The sequence below is a fragment of the Vipera ursinii genome (genome assembly GCF_947247035.1).
Source record: "Vipera ursinii genome assembly, chromosome: 1".
Lineage (NCBI taxonomy): Eukaryota > Metazoa > Chordata > Lepidosauria > Squamata > Viperidae > Vipera > Vipera ursinii.
This window is the reverse complement of record NC_139512.1, coordinates 17,552,247-17,573,027: the sequence shown is the minus strand read 5'-3', so window position 1 is coordinate 17,573,027 and position 20,781 is coordinate 17,552,247. Positions and strand designations below refer to the sequence as shown.

The 20,781-nt window shown below is 40.5% G+C and overlaps 1 protein-coding gene across 5 annotated transcripts; it reads right to left on the bottom strand.

Moving 5' to 3' along the window:
- Positions 1-535: 535 nt before the first annotated feature.
- On the bottom strand, positions 536-19,552 carry CYB561 (cytochrome b561). Of its 5 annotated transcripts, none has more exons than XM_083350423.1 (6): positions 19,475-19,552; positions 9,599-9,838; positions 8,213-8,311; positions 6,910-7,013; positions 3,860-4,017; positions 536-762 (listed from the first exon to the last, which is right to left on the bottom strand). In XM_083350423.1, the coding sequence occupies exons 2-6, from the start codon at positions 9,804-9,806 to the stop codon at positions 567-569; spliced, it is 765 nt and encodes a 254-aa protein (XP_083206549.1). In that variant the 5' UTR covers positions 9,807-9,838; positions 19,475-19,552; the 3' UTR covers positions 536-566. The 5 variants fall into 5 exon arrangements, with proteins under 5 accessions (XP_083206549.1, XP_083206548.1, XP_083206547.1 ...); XM_083350422.1 differs by lacking the exon at positions 19,475-19,552 and adding an exon at positions 19,369-19,467; XM_083350421.1 differs by lacking the exon at positions 19,475-19,552 and adding an exon at positions 19,364-19,430.
- Between the last annotated feature and the right edge of the window lie 1,229 nt (positions 19,553-20,781).

Sequence of the window (20,781 nt, the reverse complement as noted above, 5' to 3'; positions counted from 1 at the left end):
AAGAGAGGTACTATTTTGTGCTATTATAAATTCTGGTCAAAGAACATAATAAAGATATTTGATTTCTGCTGATTATCAGCAGGAAGCAAAACAAAATGTGTATAATGATAGGTTTAACATAGTCCCCCAAATTAAATATACATACAAACAAAGGTACATAAAATGAAGTCACCAATATCCCAGTCACACTTCCTTTTTTTTTCTGTGGCTTTGATACCCCAAAAGTGCAATCTCCTCCTCCCAAAATTGCCCACTCTGGATTTAATCCTATGGCACAATAATAACCTGAAATCTTGTCATGCTTTTATTCAACAGGGAACATGACAAATAATCTCCATTTGCACAAATGACTGACACAGCTCAGGGGCTACAAATCCTTCTCACTGTGCTACGTTTATAATAGCAATTTGAAAAAAACTGTGTGAAAATATAAAACATATGCGATGGGAGTCATGAAACAAAAGGACTGCTTACATATGTGTAACAGTGGCAATTGCATGATGCTACAGGACAAGTCAGATACCACATAGAAACACAGCTCCTCAATGCAGATGGCACAGCAAGCCTCAATGCGTACTTGTTGGGCTTCCTTCTTCAGTGAGGTTTTTGAAATCCATGGACAATGCCATCTCCTCAGCCAGTGGGGGTCTCCGCCATTCTTCCCGGGTTAAGATGTAACCCACAACTGCCCCAAAAGCTATTATTAGGAGGCCCAAAGTGTTGGCAAGGATTCCTTCAGAGACAAAGAGGTTGTAGGTATCCCTGCAAAAGTAGAAGGACAATATTAAGGTTTTTCCACACTTCCACTCATTTTCCTCAATAAATCAATGAACAAATATTATGTTTTTGGCTCATCTGTTTGATTGGATTCTCTTTATCTAATTCAGGGGTGTCAAACTGCCTGCCCAAGGGCCCGATGCATCATGCCGAAACTGTGCTCACCCCATTGCCGGCAATGGAAAAAAAGTTGCGATACATCACGACATTTCATTTTCCTCAATAAATCAATGAACAAATATTATGTTTTTGGCTCATCTGTTTGATTGGATTCTCTTTATCTAATTCAGGGGTGTCAAACTGCCTGCCCAAGGGCCCTATGCATCATGCCGAAACTGTGCTCACCCCATTGCCGGCAATGGAAAAAAAGTTGCGATACATCACGACACGTCACATGACGTTGCAAGTTTGACACCCCTGATCTAATTCTACAACTTGCATGGAGAACAGATTACGTTTTAGGTCATAATTATGTAGAAATATTGAAAAATCGAAAAGGTTCACAATTTTTTAAGCAGTACTTTATATGCTGGGGTCGTTTACTTCACAGCTCACCCATCCATTCTTTCATTCATTCATTCATTCATTCATTCATTTTACAGTGCTTAAAAGGCTGCCGCAATCACAACCAATTCTGACTCTAATGGCAGAAACTCTGTGAAAGGAAGAAGAAACAGGGAAGAAATGGAGCCAGATAAAACGAAATGTTAGGACAAAAAAATCAAAAGGAAATTTTGATTTCAACATCATCTCTGAAAACCTCCAAGGAGATATAGCTAGTCCTCAACAGGGAACAGGCTTATACTGCACATGTGTGACCAAGTGTAGTGCCATAAATCAAGAAAATACCATCAAAAGAGTGACAATAACATTTCCCACCAGCTGTGTTCCACATGTACTGGATTGCATAATAATTCCCAGACAACATGGCACTTGGCTAGTTGGAAATAGTAGTCCAACTGTATTCTAGTCCAACAGACCTGAAGAATCCAAGATAATGAGGATAATGAGGCTCTCCATGAAAATTAATCAAGTAGAAATTAAAACAATAACACATATTTAGCAATTCTCAGGACTCAATACTACTCACAGAGAATGATGTTTAGAAGTTTAACAAACGTACAGAAAGAAATAACCCACTTAGAAAAAAAACATAGTTTACATCTAGATGAAGGAAAATCACCATGACATTTGCAAAAAAAAATGCTGAGAGAACAGATCACAAATATTCTCACCCAGATAGAAGCAACTCGATCACATGAGATTATGAGATGGTTTATAGATCTGTTAACATCCTCCAACTTCATTAGCAAAACACGCAAAACCTCAGTTACGGTAATGATTTAAGACAGGGAAGGACATTTTAGGGAAACAGTTTCCCAAACAGTTTCTAATATAAATGAGCATCAGGAGCTGGACAAAGCTGAAACATCATTATTTTCCAGAATGTCTGGATTGTTCATTTTCCGTAATTCTGAATTATACTAAGCAGCTTATATCAGCCATAAGTAACTATTTACCGTATATTTCACATTTTTGCTCTCAGCCTAGTATCTCAGCCTCTCTAAACCCAGAAAAATCTAAACTGAGCAAAAAAGACCCAACAATTATCAAACCAATGTGATCTAGTTTGGTCTAGTAGTTAAGGCAAGTGGTTGAGCCAGTTTGGCCTAGTGGTTAAAAACATCAGCCTAGGAACCAGGTGACTGTGAGTTCTAGTCCTGCCTGAGGCATGAAAACCAACTGAGTGACCTCAGGCCAGTTATTCTCTTAGTCCAACCTATCTCACAGGGTTGTTGTTGTTATGTTCAAAATAGGAGGAAGGACTATGAGGTATGTTTGTTGCTTTTTGAGATGATGATGATGATGATGATGATGATGATGATGATGATGATTATATTGATCATCGCACAGTCAGCCAGATGTTCAGACTGGATTTGGCATTTTTGTCTACCTATCGAGTCCTTACCAAGGACCTGGGATAGGCAGATGTGGATGTTTGATGGTATTATAGATATCATCACAGGATGGAAGCAGTTCCTAGTAAGGCCGCCTTTTGCAATTTATTTATTTATTTATTTTTATTTATTTATTTTATTACATTTATATACCGCCCTTTCCCTGAGGACTCAGGGCGGTTTACAGGGAGTTAAAAACCAGCAATACAAAAGTTAAAACCAATTTAAAAAAGATTAAACTAACCCTGTGCAATTAAAAACCCCGATTAAAATAAATTACTCCTCAGCCTGGGCCTCAGAGCTCGAAGAGCCAGGTCTTCAGGCCCCGGCGGAATGACCGGAGGTCGGGGGCAGTCCTCAGCTCCACTGGCAGCTGGTTCCAGAGGGCAGGCGCCCCCACTGAGAAGGCCCTATCCCTGGGTGTCACCCGCCAGCAATCTCTTACCGGTGGGACCCTGAGCAGACCCTCCCTGTGGGAGCGCACTGGGCGAAGGGCATTTGATGCCGGCACCAGGTGTTCCCTCAAATACCCCGGACCCAGGCCATGTAGGGCTTTATAGGTAATAACCAGCACCTTGAATTTCACCCGGAGGGCAACCGGAAGCCAATGCAGCTCGCAGAGTAGAGGTGTTACATGGGAGTATCGGGAGACCCCCATTACAACTCGCGCGGCCGCATTCTGCACCAGTTGAAGCCTCCGAGTGGTCTTCAAGGGCAGCCCCATGTAGAGAGCGTTACAGTAGTCCAGACGGGAGGTCATGCGGCATTTGACTAATGGCAAATTTGTCAATGCCAATGGTGGTCAAGTGGTGCTCCAGTTGTTTTGGGATTCCACCCAAGGCACCTATTATTATTGGTATGACCCTTGCTTGCCTTTGCCACAGTCTTTCTATTTCTATTTGTAGGTCTTTGTATTTTGTTATCTTCCCCAGTTCTTTCTCGTCTATTTGCCTGTCTCCAGGCACTGCCACGTCCACTATCCAGACTTTTTTGTCTTTCTTATCGACAATTGTTAAGTCCGGGGTGTTGTTGTTGTTATGATTATTATTATTAAAAATAATTTTAAAAACCCTGGCCTAAATATAAATACTATATAGGCATAGGTTAACAAAAACATAACTTGCTTTATTTTGAAGAGTAGCTGCTCCAGAATACCCAACAGAGCAGTAGCAATGGAAAGGATGAGGAGGAAGGCTCCAAAAAAGACATGCTGTGGTTTATATCTACTGCGGACTGAGAACGATGCTCCAGGGAAGAGGAAGATGTAAAATCCAAAGAGCCACTGAGGAGAGAAACAAAGCAGAATTCAAAAATTACAAATACTGCATACCTCTAGCAGTTCGACTCTTCCACAGTACGTAGGCTTACTTTCTCTAGATCTTGACTAAAGTAATAGAAGTATCACCAACAACAAAACAAATCCCTAAGGATGGCGAGCCACGTTAAATCAATTTAGAGGTTTATAGGTAAAGGTAAGGTAAAGGTTCCCCCGCACATGCATGCTAGTCGTTTCCGACTCTAGGGGCCGGTGCTCATCTCCATTTCAAAGCCGCTTGTCCGAGGATGTCTCTGTGGTCATGTGGCTGGCATGATTAGACACCAAAGGCGCACGGAACACTTTTACCTTCCCACTGTAGTGGTCCCTATTTTTCTACTTGCATTTTTACGTGCTTTCGAACTGCTAGGTTGGCAGAAGCTGGGACGAGTAACAGGTGCTCACTCTGTTACACGGCACTCGGAATTCAACCTGCCAAACTGCCGACCTTCTGATCAACAAGCTCAGCATCCTAACCCACTAAGCCACCGCGTCCCTCTTAGAGGTTTATATTACCCCACAATTTGAAAAAATCTCTTTCTGTATAAACTTAAAAATAACCATGGATTGGATGAGATCTTAACTACAGGTAATCCTCGGCTTATGACCACAATTGAACCCCAAATTTCTCTTGTTAAGTAAGACAGCTACTAAGTGAATTTTGCCCCATTTTACGACCTTTCTTGCCACAGTTGTTAAGTGAACCACTGCAGTTGTTAAGATAATAACATGGTTAGTAAGTGAATCTGGCTCCCCCATTGATTTTTGCTTGCAAGAAAGTCATAAAAGTAGATCATGAAACTCCTAACGTGATCTCTCTACACATCAATATCATTTACAGTTTGGCAATTTCTTTAGCTTTGGGAAAAAACAAAGAATGCAGGGTTATTAGAACTAGGTCAATATATTGCCGGGGTGTTTTTTTTTCTCCAAGTTCTTCTTAGAAATTGAATTTTTTAAAAAATAAAATGATGTCAGGGAGAATAGGCCCTCAGAGATGAAAGTATGGAGCAAATTCCATCACTTGCCCGACTACAAATGACAATATAACTGAAGGTGTGAACTCAGTCTGCATACATGGAATGAGAAATGTTTGCTTCAACGCACACTATTTTACATTCATTTTGCATTTAACAACATTTGCCATTGTATAGCCTACTCTTGAATTTTGGAGAGGATGTTCCCAAGCCTATTTCACTGTCTTTTTACCATCCTTGAATAATTCAGTATCATGTTCACAATGGGTCACTATATTGCTCACTACCAGATCATTCAGATTAAAAAGCACCACTTGCAAATAAGACTCTTATGGAGCTCACTTTGCGACAAGCAGTCAAGTTACTGCCAGCCACTCAAGCAAAGAGGTTCCTGGTGATCACACATCTTTTCTGAAGGAAAAAATACAATGCAGTTGAAGTTAATGTCAACTAGAATGCTCTCAAGCGTGGCTCAGGTCACGCACACCTTTTGCAGTGAACAAAGAATACAAACCTGATGAGGATCTTTTTAAATTGGATGAGTGGGCAATAAAATAGCAATGATCCTTAAATGCAAAGACATAGAAAATAGGTATTGAGAGAAAACAGCCTCATTCTACCTGTAAAAATTTTCATAGATTGCATTAAGAAAAAAATATCACTTATTATAGGCATGAATTTGCTTTTACCATTCTTCCCTGAGGATCTAGACTTATTGAAGCTATTTGATAGTTTGGAAGAAGTCCCTTCAGGCAAAAATAACAAAATATTGACTTAGTTATACCTGGAGGTACACCAAGAGAAGTACATTTTAAATGCCCTCTATTTCACGCTTCACCACTTCAATGTAAAATAATAACAATAACAATAACAATAACAATAATAATAATAATAATGACGAGGAGGAGGAGGAGGAGGAGAAGAAGAAGGAGAAGGAGGAGGAGGAGGAGGAGGAGGAGGAGGAGAAGGAGGAGAAGGAGGAGAAGAAGAAGAAGAAGAAGAAGAAGAAGAAGAAGAAGAAGAAGAAGAAGAAGAAGAAGAAGAAGAAGAAGAAGAAGAAGAAGAAGAAGAAGAAGAAGAAGAAGAAGAAGAAGAAAGAACTGGTGGGATCATAAAATAGAGAAAGTCATAGAAAATGATAAAGTTAAACTGTTCTGGGACTTCAGAATTCAAACAGACAAGAACCTGCAACATAACACCCCGGACAATAATTGTCGATAAGGAAAACAAAAAAAGTCTGGATAGTGGATGTGGCAGTGCCTGGAGACAGCAGAATAGACGAGAAAGAACTGGAAAAAATAACAAAATACAAAGACCTACAAATAGAAATAGAATGGCTGTGGCAAAGGCAAGCAAGGGTAGTACCGATAGTAATAGGCACCTTGGGTGCAATCCCAAAACAACTGGAACACCACTTGAACACCATTGGCATTGACAAATTCGCCATTAGTCAATTGCAAAAGGTGACTTTACTAGGAACTGCTTCCATCCTGCTACGATATCTGTAATACCATCAAACATCCACATCTGCCTATCCCAGGTCCTTGGTAAGGACTCGATAGGTAGACAAAAATGCCAAATCCAATCTGAACATCTGGCTGACTGTGCGATGATCAATAAATAATAATAATAGCATTGGAACGGACCTTGGAGATCTTCTAGTCCAACCCCCTGCTCAGGCAGGAAACCCTATACCATTTCCTTTTATGGTCCAGATTTCAAATAAAAATCTAAAAGAGGTCGTGGATCCTCAGAGCAGCTGGTCTACTTCCCTGCCTTCAAGCTTTTCATCAAGCAGACACTCTCTAGGGCAGAAGTATGTTCCAAAAGGCAGTTAGATAACTCCGAGCATGCTTCTTCATGTGCAACAAGCCCACCTCACCTGTGCAAAGTAGAAGCCAAATGCAATGATGCCACACCAGCTGTGCAGGCTGTACATATCTGGAAAGCCTTGATTCTTGTGGTGCTGGAAAACAGCAATCAGACCTAAAGGGAAAGTGGGGCAGTCAAATTCCTTAGAAAACTCCCCTTCTCTCCTAACCTACTACTATCTGCTCCATAATGTTGAGACAAGGACTACTCTAGGAATAATTGGGAAATAGAAGAACAGCAGGTCCACCATTATCTGGGATGATGAAAATGGCCCTTGGCATTCCAAATCTTCCCAAGCCAGAAAACATATTCCAAAATCCTTTTTGTCTTTTGAAGACATTGTCGGGCATCTTCCCCCAACTTACAGTAATTGCAGCATTTATATACAGGATAAAGAATGGATTTGAGTTACATAGGAGGACATCTTCCAACCAAGCGTGAAGAGAAAAATTCTAACAGAAAGAGCAATTCGATGGTTCCCTAGGAGGTACAGGTACTTCTTCACTGGATATGTTCAAATGGCTGGACAATCATCTATCCCAAATACTGTTATTTGGATTCCTGCACCGAGCAGAAGGCTAGACTCAGTAGTAATCCATTTGAAGGAACTTTTAGCAGGGGTCCCTTGTAGTACCATGGTGATTCCCGCTCTTAGCAAAGTCCCCCTTAAGTCAAATTCAACTCCTAGCAAATATACATATATGTCCCTTGGATTCCTTGGCCATAATATTAAATGGATCCCCACTGCCTTTTTTTATTCCCAGGCAAAAAGCAGAGACCTCTTTCTTTTCCCTCTCTATGTTGTTTATAGTATGTTTAAATGTGTTGTGTATATGTACACTTGAGAGCGAGCAACTAAATTTTATTTTTAATGTGTGCCATTGTACCTACAGTAAAAAAAATGACAATAAAGGTTGCCTGTCTGTCTGTCTGTCTATCTTTACAGTATAAGAATGGAGGACAAGCTACACAGTGAAATATCAGCACAAGCTGCAAACAAGCTGCCAGTTGCATTTTTGTGAGATGAAAATGGCTGGCAAGCACAGTCTCACTTAGCTCTACACCATCCCAACTACTCCAGCAGAAATATGCTTTAGATAGGTAAAGAAATGCTGCCCAATCTTCACAAGAGGCAGAAAATGTTGTACCTATGATTTACTAAAGAGTAACACTGAAATAAAAGCTCCCAAATAATCTGGGAGGCCTCATCTCCTCTCTTGAGCCTAACATCCCTAGGAACATCATTGATGACCTTTGAAGGCAAGGCTCAGAAAGTGTGATAGAAGATTCCAGGCAGGTTCATTATGCCTTACCAACCAATGCAATGATAAGTGCAAAGAAATGGATGAGCCCGTGCAGGATCTTCGTGGATTGCTTGCTCTCATTCCTGAACACACGGTAAACCAGAAGGGCTGGAGGATAAGAAGAGGAAATAAGAATTAGGTGGGTGGCTGGTTAGTTCCCCTCACTTCCTCAACTCTCTTGCCTGCATTGATTGCAATCTTTGGGGTATTAAGCAAAAGCATTTCAATTGATCCAAGGACTTTCAGATGGTCATATTTTGAGCTGCTACATTTTTTTAATTTGTTTTATGCCTTTATGTATATCAGGTTCATGTATTCAAATTAGAAATGGGAGATTTGAATATTTTAAATAAATACATGCAGTCACGAGAGAATTTAAGTCAGCAGTAGCTACGCAGTTCCCATTCTGCACGCTACCTGTTTTAAGAAAATATGAATCGTGGTTGTCAATGGCAACAGTAAGGAGGGGTGTAAACGCAGCAGGAGATCGCCAGAGGAGGCATACTGGGGACTCCATAGACTGAACACAGGTGCATAATTTTTGTGTGCATGCAGATTGAGGGTCTCTATGCTCCAACTGCTAACGGTCTTTCCCTTGCCTTCCACTGGGTTCTCTTCCATAGATAAAAAAAATCCATGTTCTACTGCATGAAGAGCAGAAAAAAGTCTGCTCATCCCATAAGCATCAGCAATAACCAGGATGTCCCTTGCTTGCTCCTGAACCATTAGAAGCTCTTCTATGACAACTAGGCAAGTGAAATGATTCGTACCAATGCTATAAGGGACACTGCATCTGCTGCTCTCTCATCTGTCCAATTATGGGCAAGGGTAATTTTCGTTTCAAAATAGAAAATGATGTAAAAGGAACTCTTTCCCCCACCCATCTGATTGGGGGTCTGGGTTACGCTCCCTTTAGGATGCGCTCTACTGCAACTGATTTTCTAAAATGTATTTGTATATATTTGCCCAAGGGAAAATGGGTAGGACAAATTTTGAGATATAAATTAAAAAAAACCCGAAAAGCTGTCAATAGTTATAGCTGGCTGCTAAGCCAAATCATAGTTTGAGAGTTCCCAGTTGGAAGGAAGAGAGACCCAAGTGGAAGGAGAGGAGACCTTATATGGGCCTCTCCAAGCCCAGGCCAGCACAAATGAGGCACGCACGCAGCCCTTGAGTGTCTGCCAGCCTGCCGCTTGTGCAAGATGAGCATGCGTGTTCTAGCCACTTGTGAGGCCCAAATCCAAATAGGTCATGACCTGGTACTGGGCCGTGGCCCTGGGGCTGAGGACCCCTGCTCTAGACAACCAATTGTGTCTCCTCCCTTGGATGACACAGCTTATCCACATGCCTTGCATGTGAAAGCTTCCAGACCACCATTCCGTCCAAACTTCTTACCATCACCTTGAAGGAACACCATCCCAATGACCATGCACAGGGGGTGGACGTTAAATAGTAGTTGAGAGCTGTCCCAGGCCACGCCACCTCGATACTGTCCAATCCAGGCCGCCAGCACCGTGATGACAGCAAGGCCCAAGATCTGTGAAGCGGCCATTACGTAGGTCAGTCCGATGGGGCTTGCGGGTCTCGCAGGAGTCTCCTCCATCTTCGAGACTTATTTCCCAAATGAATCTTGAGCTGCCAAAATTGGAAAATGGGGGGGAAAGGGGGGAGAAAAATCAACATCCATATATAACTTTTCTCCATCTTGTCCCATTACGGATTTTTCTTCCCTCTCCTGAATTAGAAGGTCAAATGGGGGAAAGAACACTAAGCAGTTGTTACCCCTACATCACTCAGACCTTTAGCAAGGGAGAATTAGACCCCTTACTTCTTCACATCATCTTTTACTTTTATCTTTTATTGAAAAATTTGTTTGTCTGAGCCAACCAGAGTCATGGAGTGTTAAGTAGTCCTCGACTTATGACCACAACTGAGCCCAAAATTTCTGTTGCTAAGTGAGACATTTGTTAAGTGAATTTTGCCCCATTTTACCATCCTTCTTGCCACAGTTGTTAAGTGAATCACTGGAGTTGTTAAGTTAGTAGTTGTTTTAAGTTAGATTTAAAAACCTATCTATTTGAACAATCTGGCCTGGTCTGATGGGTTTGGGGTTGGATTTAGTTTTAACACAGTTTTATTATTGTATTATATTGGGCATAATTATTTTAATCCTTTTTAACTTCTTTTTAACTTTTGTATTTATATTTTGATATTTATTGCCCTGTATACCGCCCTGAGTCCTTCGGGAGAAGGGCGGTATAAAAATTTAATTAATAATAATAATAATAATAATAATAATAATAATAATAATAATAATAATAATAATAATAGTAACTGAGTTGTTACATGAATCTGGCTTCTCCATTGACTTTGCTTGTCAGAAGGTCGCAAAAGACCCCAGGACACAGCAACCATCATCAATAGGAGTCAGTGGCCAAGCATCTGAATTTTGATCACATGATCTTGGGGATCCTGCAACGGTCATAAGTGTGAAAAACTGTCATAAGTCACTTTTTTCAATGCCATTGTAACTTCGAACGTTTGCTAAATGAACTGTTGTAAGTCGAGGACTACCTGTACAAGTCTAATAAAGTGTTATGATTGGTCACACAGTCAGCCAGATCTTTAGGTTGAATCTGGCATTTTTGTCCGCCTATCGAGGTGTTCCCAAAGATCTGAGATAGGCAGATGTTGTTTAATATTATTAAAGGTTATCGAAAGATAACCTTTGTTATTGTTATTGTTATTTACTTTGTTCAAAGTAAAGCTGCTTTTATCAATTGACTGATGTTATCAATGTTCGTAATGTTCAAGTGGTGCTCCGGATGATACTGTTATTGTTGTTATGTTTTGCCTTTCAAAGGGTTATAAGACTGCTAGCAAACAAAGAAGAAGAAAATGTTTCAATGTCAGATGCAAACAAGTCTGAAATAAACACTACAAAACCAGTCTTGAGGTTTAAGATGGAAGTGCATGAAATACAGTGTGTTGGGGTTTTGGGTTTTTGGTTTTTCAGAAAAAAACTGATAGCCAGAGACAGCAGCCCACTTATTGAAGATGGGGAGTAAACTATGGTTGGAGACAAACAGTGCATGAGAGAAGGACCGATACAAAAAGATCTTTATCAGTGAACCACACAGTTCCTAGTCAAAAACAGAAGTTTTATTAAATTAAAATGCCTAACTAAATTAAGATAATTGATTTAGTCTCGTTTCTGTTTCTGGAAAATGCCAGCTCCGTGCTGCGCAACACAACCTTCGGGGTGAGAGTGAAAAAAGATGTCAAGAATCAAAACCTGGAAAAACAGCAATGTAACTAAAATCAATTCATTAGACCTAAATTGCACATTTGAGGGGAACTGACCTTCTTCACCACAACCTCACACAATGTGCAATGGTGAAAGTGCTGGACTAGGAGCAGGCAGACTTGGGTTTCAGTCTACCATCAGCCGTGAGATCTCATTGCGTGGCTCTAAGCTAGTCGGTTGCAGCTCAAACCAACACCACAGGACTGTTATTGCAAGGAAAAGAGGAAGAAAAAAAAACGATGCATTCTGCTTTGAACTCTTGAATAAAAGTCAGGCTATAAATCTCATAAAAGCATGAATGGGGTTAGGCACCATTTTTTTTTACCCTGGGGCACATCTGCAAGTATGAGAGGTCCAGGCATTATTATGAAATATACACATTTACTAAAACCTAAAATGCTAAAAATGCTTGTTGCTATCTCCTTTCTATTTATGGAGGTTGCTCTCATCTTCAGTCTCCCTCCCTTCCTCCCTTCCTTCCTTCCTGCCTTTCCATCATCTTGTACATCTGTAGGGGAGGGAAAAGAAATGGGAGAATATGGGCTTCCGGTTTGCCACGCAGCCACTATGGACAGCTGGGAGACTTGCTCTCTCTTCCCCATCCAGTTTCGCATCACTGGGGGGCCCTGAAAAGGGCCGAAAGTTGCCCCAAAGAGGCGACCAGCAAGGAGAGGCGCTCGCTGGATCGCGGGAGAGCCGCAACTCTCCCGTTAGACCTGGCAATCCCTCCAAACCAGCGGACAAAAGGACCGGCCATTATGGCTCGTCCCTAGGCTGTGAACAGCCAAAGTCACATTTTTCCACCAGGCAACTCTTAAAGCAGCACGGAAGAAGCTGGGTGAGATCTACCTCTTTTACACTCTAATTACTTTCTGTACCTCCTTAAGCTGCTAAGCATTCTCCCCCCCCTACGGTGAGAGGAGGAGGACTTTAGCCCTCCCTCCAGAAAGAACAGCGACTAAATACCCAGGGGCCTTTAAAACGTTGAAAAAGTAACTGAATCCCAATTGGAACTTTATTTCTCAAAGCATGTGGACTGAAAGATTTTTTATTTCTTATTTTTCATTGTCTACTTCTGTTGGAAATCTGGATTCTTTCTTATGAAAAGAAAAAAGAAAAACTGAAAAGATTAAGACAACTTTGGGACTCAAAGGGAAACTTTAAAAGGGGCCTGGCTGACTGCCTAGGGAAATAGATATGATACATAACCTTGAGAATTTTGAAACAACAGCTGTGAAAGGCTTTGTGTTCCCTACCTAGAAAAAAATTCTCTCTTTTGGATTTTCTAAGTGTAAAGCCTTTAGCTTAAAATATCAATATGGAAGGAGACCTGGAACAAAATTTATTTATGGATGAAGATCAACAACATCTCGTTATGTTGAAAACACTAATCCAAATTCTTACCACAACTAATGAAATACTAAGAGGCTATGGGAAGGAACAAGAAGACAGCCCAGATATGAAAGCCCAAACTTTGACCACAACTAAAGAACCATCTATATAAAATACAATAGAAAAAATGAAACATTCAGATACGATGACAGAAGAATCTACTATTCAACAAATATTGATATTTGAAAATCCAGAAAAGACATTGACAACTTGGAAAAAGGAAAAGGTTTCTTATGCAACTCAGAAGGAACTAGAGGATCTAGAAAAAAAACAGTTGGATGAGAAAACAAACAATTCAGAACAACCACGTCAATATGGAAGAATAAAGACAACTCACTAGACCTACAAGTCCTCTCAAAAAAATGGCAACCAGATGGTTTTGCCAACATAAAATTAATATACATGATATTACAAAGAGATTGGTTCGATGACCCAAAAACAAGGACATGGAAGATGATTTGGCAAAGGAAAAAAGCCAGAATAAAATACAAGAAGAATGGAGTTTCGACCATCTTACTGAAATCTGAAACAGAATGTACTTAAATAGATAAGATGTGTATGCTGAACACAAGACATTGTTATGAACTGAGATAAAGAAAAAAATTGGTCCTTAAAATTTAGCAGTATAAATACTAATAGCTAATTTGAATATTGATTTGTGCATAAAGGTCATGTAAAGGTGAATAATGTAGATAAGCTAAAAACTTATTGTTGAAAGTAATAAATAGGTCTATATGGAACGTTAAAAATGAAAACTATTAAGCAAGAGATAGCAGATACAAAGAGGAAAAGAGGAAGAATTGAATATTGAAATAAAAAGAAATTTTGATTACTACTTTAAAAAAACTGAAAATTAGCAAAAAGGAAGGCTATCATATTGTATCCTTAATTTGTTGACATAGAGGGTCAGAAGTTAAGTAAATGGGATGTGTATTTTGAATATTAGATATTGTGAGGAATGGTAATAGATGAATTGGGAATATACTAAAAATCTTGGGAATGATAAATATCAAATGTTAAATCTAAATGTTAGTGGAAATTAAAATTGAAAAATCTATTAGGTCATTGATTGTCTAAAAGATTGTATATTAAAACAATTAGAATATGTGTAAACTAAAAACTATGGATATATGTAAGAAAGTTATTTTCTATGTGATTGATAGGATAAAACATATTTAAATTTACAAATAGACAGTATATATGAAAGGAAAAAGAGAGGAAATGTTTATGGTAGCAATTTGAAATCTGTACTAATGATATCTGTATGTAATTGAATTACTACTACCCAGCCACCACGTTGCTTTTCAAATATGTGAATGTAATATTAGAAAATCAATAAAATTTGAAGGAAAAAAAAGAAAGAAATAGGAGAATATAGTCGTAAGATGCCCGACATACATATGTGAGCAGCAGTCAGTACCAATCCTAGCAAGCTGAATTGGTCCAGGCCCCAGCGTGATGACAAGGAAGAAAAATCAGAAGAACATGTAGCCCAGTAAACCAAGTTGTTTAGATTCAGTGAGCCTGTCTCCAAAACAGTGTAGCTAGGATGCTGACCTGGTAGGAAGGGATAAATAATTAGAAAGTCATGCAGATGAGTTTATCAAAAACAATCCAACATCATACTGCAATTTACACTGGATCTATTGCAGACATGTCAAACACAAGGCCCGGGGGCCGGATCTGGCCCGTGAAGTGGTTTCATGTGGCCCGCGAAGCCATCCTGGAAACAGTGAGGGAACGGCCCCCACTGCCTTGGCCCTGGCCCAGAGACCCTCCTTCCGCCAGAGACCCTCAGATCTGTCCCACTCCTGCCCAGGCCCCCATAGGCACCCTTGATGCGAACGATGTAGAGCTGGCCACGCCCACCCAGTAGGCCATACGCACTCTAGCCACGCCCACCCAGTAGGCCATGCCCACCCTGGCCATACCCACCCGGCCCCCTAAGGGCAACCGCAATGCTGATGCGGCCCTCAATGAAATTGAGTTTGACACCCCTGGTCTATTGTAACCTTGTCTTCTCTTTGAAATGTAATAGGCCAAAGGTACATAATTTGAGATTCTGCTTTTGATCAGGGTTACCCAGCATGTTGCCAATGCTTTGCTGGGAGCCCAGTATGTGTTGATTTATCATTTGCATGTTAATACATTTATGCTGTATCTTCAGAATGATTTGATTGCTTTGAGCAAAGCCAGGTTTTGGCCACAATAGTGCCTTCCTACCTGCCAAGATTTTACTTCTAACCACACTCAGCCTTCATCATGCCTAATCATTTCTTTATTGATTTAATTGCCCATAAAGATATCCAATTTATAACTCTACATAACTGATATGTACAGATGTGTAAATTATTCTCCTCTCTCCCCCCCCCCACTCCCTTCCCTCATTCTAGCAGTAAAACACAAACAACAGAAAAGCGGGTGGAGACTAGGTGAAGCAAAGAAGTAGCTGCTTTGGGAAGGGAATAATATTGGGGAGTAAGGGAAGAAAAATCCTCTTTAAATTTTAGGGGAAATAGTTACATTCAACAGGCAGAGGACAGAGAGATGAAAACCGTTGTCTTCCCTCATAAAGAACTCTCAACAAGAATTGAAAGGCCCTCTGAAAAATGACACTTTTGAGTAACTTTGCCTTGTCATGCTTCCTATCTAAAAATCTGGCATTAATATGGTGATGCCATTAGAGACAAAGCTGATTTATCAGTTCCTTTTTCATTGAGGAAGGCAATGAGATTTGTTTTTCTAAAATACATGTATTAAGTATGTTTCCAGTTTTTAGGTGGCATTATTTGGGAGGCACTAGAAATGGCTTAAAAAGGGGTAACAATATATTATTCAAGGGGTACCTACACCAGTCCGGAAAATAGGAAATGACACAGTAAATTACATTGGATAATCTTCCTCCTAACCTGATAGACAGACACCTGGATTTCTCATTCGTCCTTCCCTTTCCTACTTCATCTGCTCAACCCAGAGGAGAAGACATATATATGAATGTGGGGAATAACCAGAACAGCACAAGACTGACAAACAATGTGGCACTTTGGCTGCCCCAAAGATTCCTCTCTGATGATTACAAAGCATCTTTTTCACTTATGATTCCATTATGAAATTTTATGGACAAAGAGGCGTCATTACTTACTTACTTACTTACTCTTTGCACCTCTTTTCTTTATTGTTCCTGACTTTTGTTTCTATTTATATTCTACCTTATAACAAACTTCAGTAAAAATATAAATTATAAAATGAATTATATAGACAAATATAGAAAGTTATGGGGAGATCACATATCCAGAGCAGCAGTGCAGATGGGAGATGAAACCAAGAAACACGGAAGATGCACATGCACGCACAGACTTCAACAGAAAACTGAAGATAACATGAATCATTAACCCAATGGTATTCCCTACTGTGTAAAAAACCACAATATGTTGCAAAGGTATGTCACTTACTGCATTGGTAAGTTAAAGGGATTTACTAAAGGTGGAGTGGAATATATTCAGTAATCTTCTTAACTAATAAACAAACAGGATTATATCTTGTTTTAAAAACCAAGCAAATCATCCTCAAAGACTAATATTACAAGTTGCAACATGATCAATAGCAACAAAATCAAAACCAAGGAGAGCAGGATGAACTAGGTTGTAGACCAAGAATTAATAATATATTATTATTTCAAAACATTGCATACTAAGTCCACCTCAATATGCTTCTCTGGCTCTTGTCTATTTTTAAAATATAACATATTTATTTTTCTAAAACTGCAATTCCCTAATATATCTTTTAGACACAGAAGAATCAACAGGTTTCTTCCTGTGAATTGCTCCTCTATCCATTAGCAATATAATGAGGAAAAAAATACAGTAGACAAAAAAAATTATTTTATTCAGGACCTTTTTCAGAGAGAAGACAATAGAGATATCTGCTTCAAAATGACAAAAGTAGAAGACCCACTGAAATTATGATTTGCTGTTTTGAAAGATCAAGGGGATTAATACTTTTAAAAATATAATTGAAAGAGTTATTTCAAACACCAACCTTCAGCATCATATTTATTTTAAAAAAAAATGCCAGTAAGATTCAAATGGGCAACTGGTTTCCTTCATATTAACACAATGAGTTGTTGCAACCCTGTGACAATTTTGGAAGCCTTAGAACAAAGGTAAGCAAGCAGAAATAGCAGCAGAAAGCGTTCTGGTAAATCCATGTGTTTTTTTTAATCTGGTTGTATTGCCTTGGCCATCGTTTTCATTGCCATGGCAATGCTTTTGCAGCCACAGAAGGTTCTTAAAGTTTCTATTATGCTCATTAAGATCAGAATGAACCTCAGGCCCTATTTGCCATTGATTTCACAAATTATAAAAGAATGGGGAAATGCATTGGTTAAAAGGAAATTAGAACTAGGGTCACATTAATACCCAAGTCATTAAAAGGGTTGATTTTTATTGCTTCTACTATATGTACCACCCTAGATCGTTTAAACCTGATCTCTGTCGTCAAATGGAAAAAATAGTCATTGCAATATGCCAGGAAGAAAAATAAGCAAAAAAGTCTCTACTCCATCTGCCCCACCTTCATATACAAAAGCAATATGTTTAAAGACTAAAAAGACTTTAAGAGGCAAAGTATCAACAGTGTGCACTAGAGCTTCTTGTTCACAAGCCAGAAATAAAACAAACAAAATTGAGGCACTTGGTACTAGTCATTTCAAATTTTGAAGCTTTAATTGCTTCCCTTAAACACAGGCCCAACATCCATTCTCATTCATCCCCCTTTTGCAAATTAATTTAACTTTTACACCGAAAATTACGTAGTGTGCTGCTGTACTACTATTGTCTCTCCTCACCAAAGTCTGATACACTATTCAATTGACTCCCAATGCGTAGAATGCAATTTATGAAAGACTTACTTTTTTACGGGATCTCAGTTCCAATTCCAGGGGAAAATAACGCCTCCTCTATGCCCAGCTCAAGATATCTTTTACCCAAACAAATCAGAATTGAATTCTGTAGACAACCTTCCTCTTCCTTCACTGTGCTGATGACTCATACTAATCGCTCCTCCTGTCACTCCAGTTTCAGAAAGAGCACCTGGAGCAAAATTGGTCATTAAACTCGACAGCAGAAAGCCAGCAACTTGTAACCTTTTCTGGACAACCCAGAAGTTTACAGGTTTCTGTTCCCTGCTAATCCATTTCCTTTCTTCTGGTATCCAAGCAGAATCTTATATTTGGTTCTTTCTCCAAGCCAGCATTTATGTTGACCTCAGTCAAGCGTTTGAAATGGTTTTGTAGGAGAGAATCATGTTCAGGTAAGTTAACGCTTCCATTGTGAAAACGTGGCAGCCTCCTTTAGCTGTCACAGCAGCTAAAGTTTAGGACTCCACCTTCAGCTAACACTGACTCAACTTAATTTTTATCAACCCTTTAAGAGGAAGGAAACAAGTAAAGGACAAAGGAACACACTTTTTCCATATAACAAAGAAATTGAGTAAGAAACCAAGCACAATCAGGGAAAAAGAAGCCCATAATTCAAACTGCATTTCACTTACTGCTATTTGAACAGAGTTTCCTTCCCTGGTTTTTAAAAGTTGCTCTGCAACTTTATATATGCTAGCAAAACAACAATCTTGTGATCAGATGCCTCAGATGCAATTGCATAATTTATTTATTTTTACTATAAGTCCCAGCTCAGTTTAGCATGTCAAATTCATAATTGGCAAGCATTAATTGTACACAAAAGATTATTCTTCATGTTCGGGAAAATCTCTTCAAGGTTGACTCAGCCTTCCACCCTTCCGAGGTAGGTAAAATGAGGACCCAGATTGTTGGGGGCAATAAGCTGACTTTGTAATAATGCCGCTTGGGGGGGTGTGTGTGAAAGCCCTAATAAGCAGGCATATACATAGAATGAAGGCTACTGCTAAGCTTGTAAGCCGCCCTGAGTCTTCAGAGAAGGGCGGGATACAAATGGAATTAAAATAAAATAAATAAAAATAAAATAAACTGCTGGCTTATACCCTTTCCACGCTTGGACTGGGCTAGTCTCAAATATGTCAATAACCTAGGATCACCGTGCTAGCGACCAATCAAAGCTAAAATAAATGGGAAAAACAACAACCTTGCTTCTTGTTTATCAGCACAGATGGAGAACAAGAAAGCCAGCGAAGTGACCACATTGAGAAAAGAAAGGCATAAGTGTGAAGTCCTTCTTATGAAAGATCGTTTATTCAGGATGGTTCCACCTCACCCTTTTCAAGTTGACACGCACAAGTGGGGTTTGTTTTTTTCTTCCCCTGCCTCCCTGGTTAGATGCTCACCACAACCCCGCAGGGTAGACTAAACGAACGAGGGCGTGGTTTCTAAGTGACCAGGAAGGGTGGCAATACCACAACAGGATTGCGGGTTAGGGAAGGAGGCTCTCTCCCAACCAGTTACGTCCGCCGAGCACGTGAGGACTCACCTCACCTGGAAGAGGCTTCAGCTCCCGCAGACCGCCAGCCAGCTGCACCTGCCGCCCAGCTGAGCTTCTCCCCCCCCCCGCCCGCTCCATTCCCAACGCCGACCGACCCACCTTGCGTTTCCTGCGGATGGAGAGGACGACAAAAGAGCCACGTTGCCACAGAAACCCCAGCAAATCGCGCTGTGCTGGGCGAGAGAGCCAGCAGGAGAGAGAGAGAGAGAGACCGAAGTGGGCGCCGCTGGGAGGTTCTGGCCTGAGAGAAGCGGCTCGCGGGACGCGCGCGCCTTGGGGGTTCCGAAGATCGCCCCGGCTGGCTGGGTCAAGCCCCAGCTCCCCAATCCCCTTCTTTTTGTTGTTTAGCTTTCTAAGGAGGGGGTGTGTGAGAGGGTCGGCTTATTCGTTGGTATCAAAGCGACTTAAGAATCAACTGCCACTTTGAAGACCCTGGGGACAGATGGTGCTCTCCACAGGCATCGTTTGCTAATGCATTTATTTATTTATTTATTTATTTGTTTATTTTATTACATTTATATACCGCCCTTTCCCTGAGGACTCAGGGCAGTTTACAGGGAGTTAAAAATCAACCATACAAAAGTTAAAAAACCAATTTAAAAAAGATTAAACTAACCCTGTGCAATTAAAAAACCCCAATTAAAATAAATTTCTCCTCAGCCTGGGCCCGAGAGCTCAAAGAGCCAGGTCTTCAGGCCCCGGCGGAATGATTGGAGGTCGGGGGCAGATTTTAGATTTAGATTTTATTAGATTTATATACCGCCCTTTCCCGAAGGACTCAGGGTGGTTTACAGGGCATTATAAAATCATACCAATACAAAATACAAAGTTAAAAGACAAATAAAAGATTCAATTATCCCTGAAAATAAAACCCCAGTTAAAATTCTCAGCCTGGGCCAGAGAGCTCAAAGAGCCAAGTCTTCAGGTCTCTGCGGAATGAACGTAGGTCAGGGGTAGTCCTGAGCGCACCCACTGAAAGGCCCTCCCCCTGGGTGTTATCCACCGGCAATCTTTTACCAGCAGCACCCTAAGAAGACCCTCTCTCTGCAAGCGCACTGGACGAAGGGAGCTTGATGCTGGCAGCAGGTGTTCCCTCAAATATCCCAGACCCAAGCCATTTAGGGCTTTATAGGTCATTACCAGCACCTTGAATCTCACCCGGAGGGCAACCGGAAGCCAATGCAGCTCACGGAGTAGAGGTGTTACATGGGAGTATCGGGAAACCCCCATCACAACTCGTGCGGCTGCATTCTGCACCAGTTGAAGCCTCTGAGTGGTCCTCAAGGGCAGCCCCATGTAGAGAGCATTGCAGTAGTCTAAACGGGAGGTCACGATATATCGCGCCTTTTCTAAGGTGGTGGTGGTGGTGGTTGTTCAGTCGCCAAGTCGCGTCCGGCTCTTCGACC

Coding starts and splice junctions, on each gene's coding strand:
- CYB561 (XM_083350423.1), bottom strand. CDS start 9,806: ATGGAGGAGACTCCTGCGAGACCCGCAAGCCCCATCGGACTGACCTAC. Junction 4,018..6,909: donor TTGGCTTCTACTTTGCACAG/GTGAGGTGGGCT, acceptor TTCTCTCCTCAG/TGGCTCTTTGGATTTTACAT. Junction 763..3,859: donor CAGCTACTCTTCAAAATAAA/GCAAGTTATGTT, acceptor CTACTTTTGCAG/GGATACCTACAACCTCTTTG.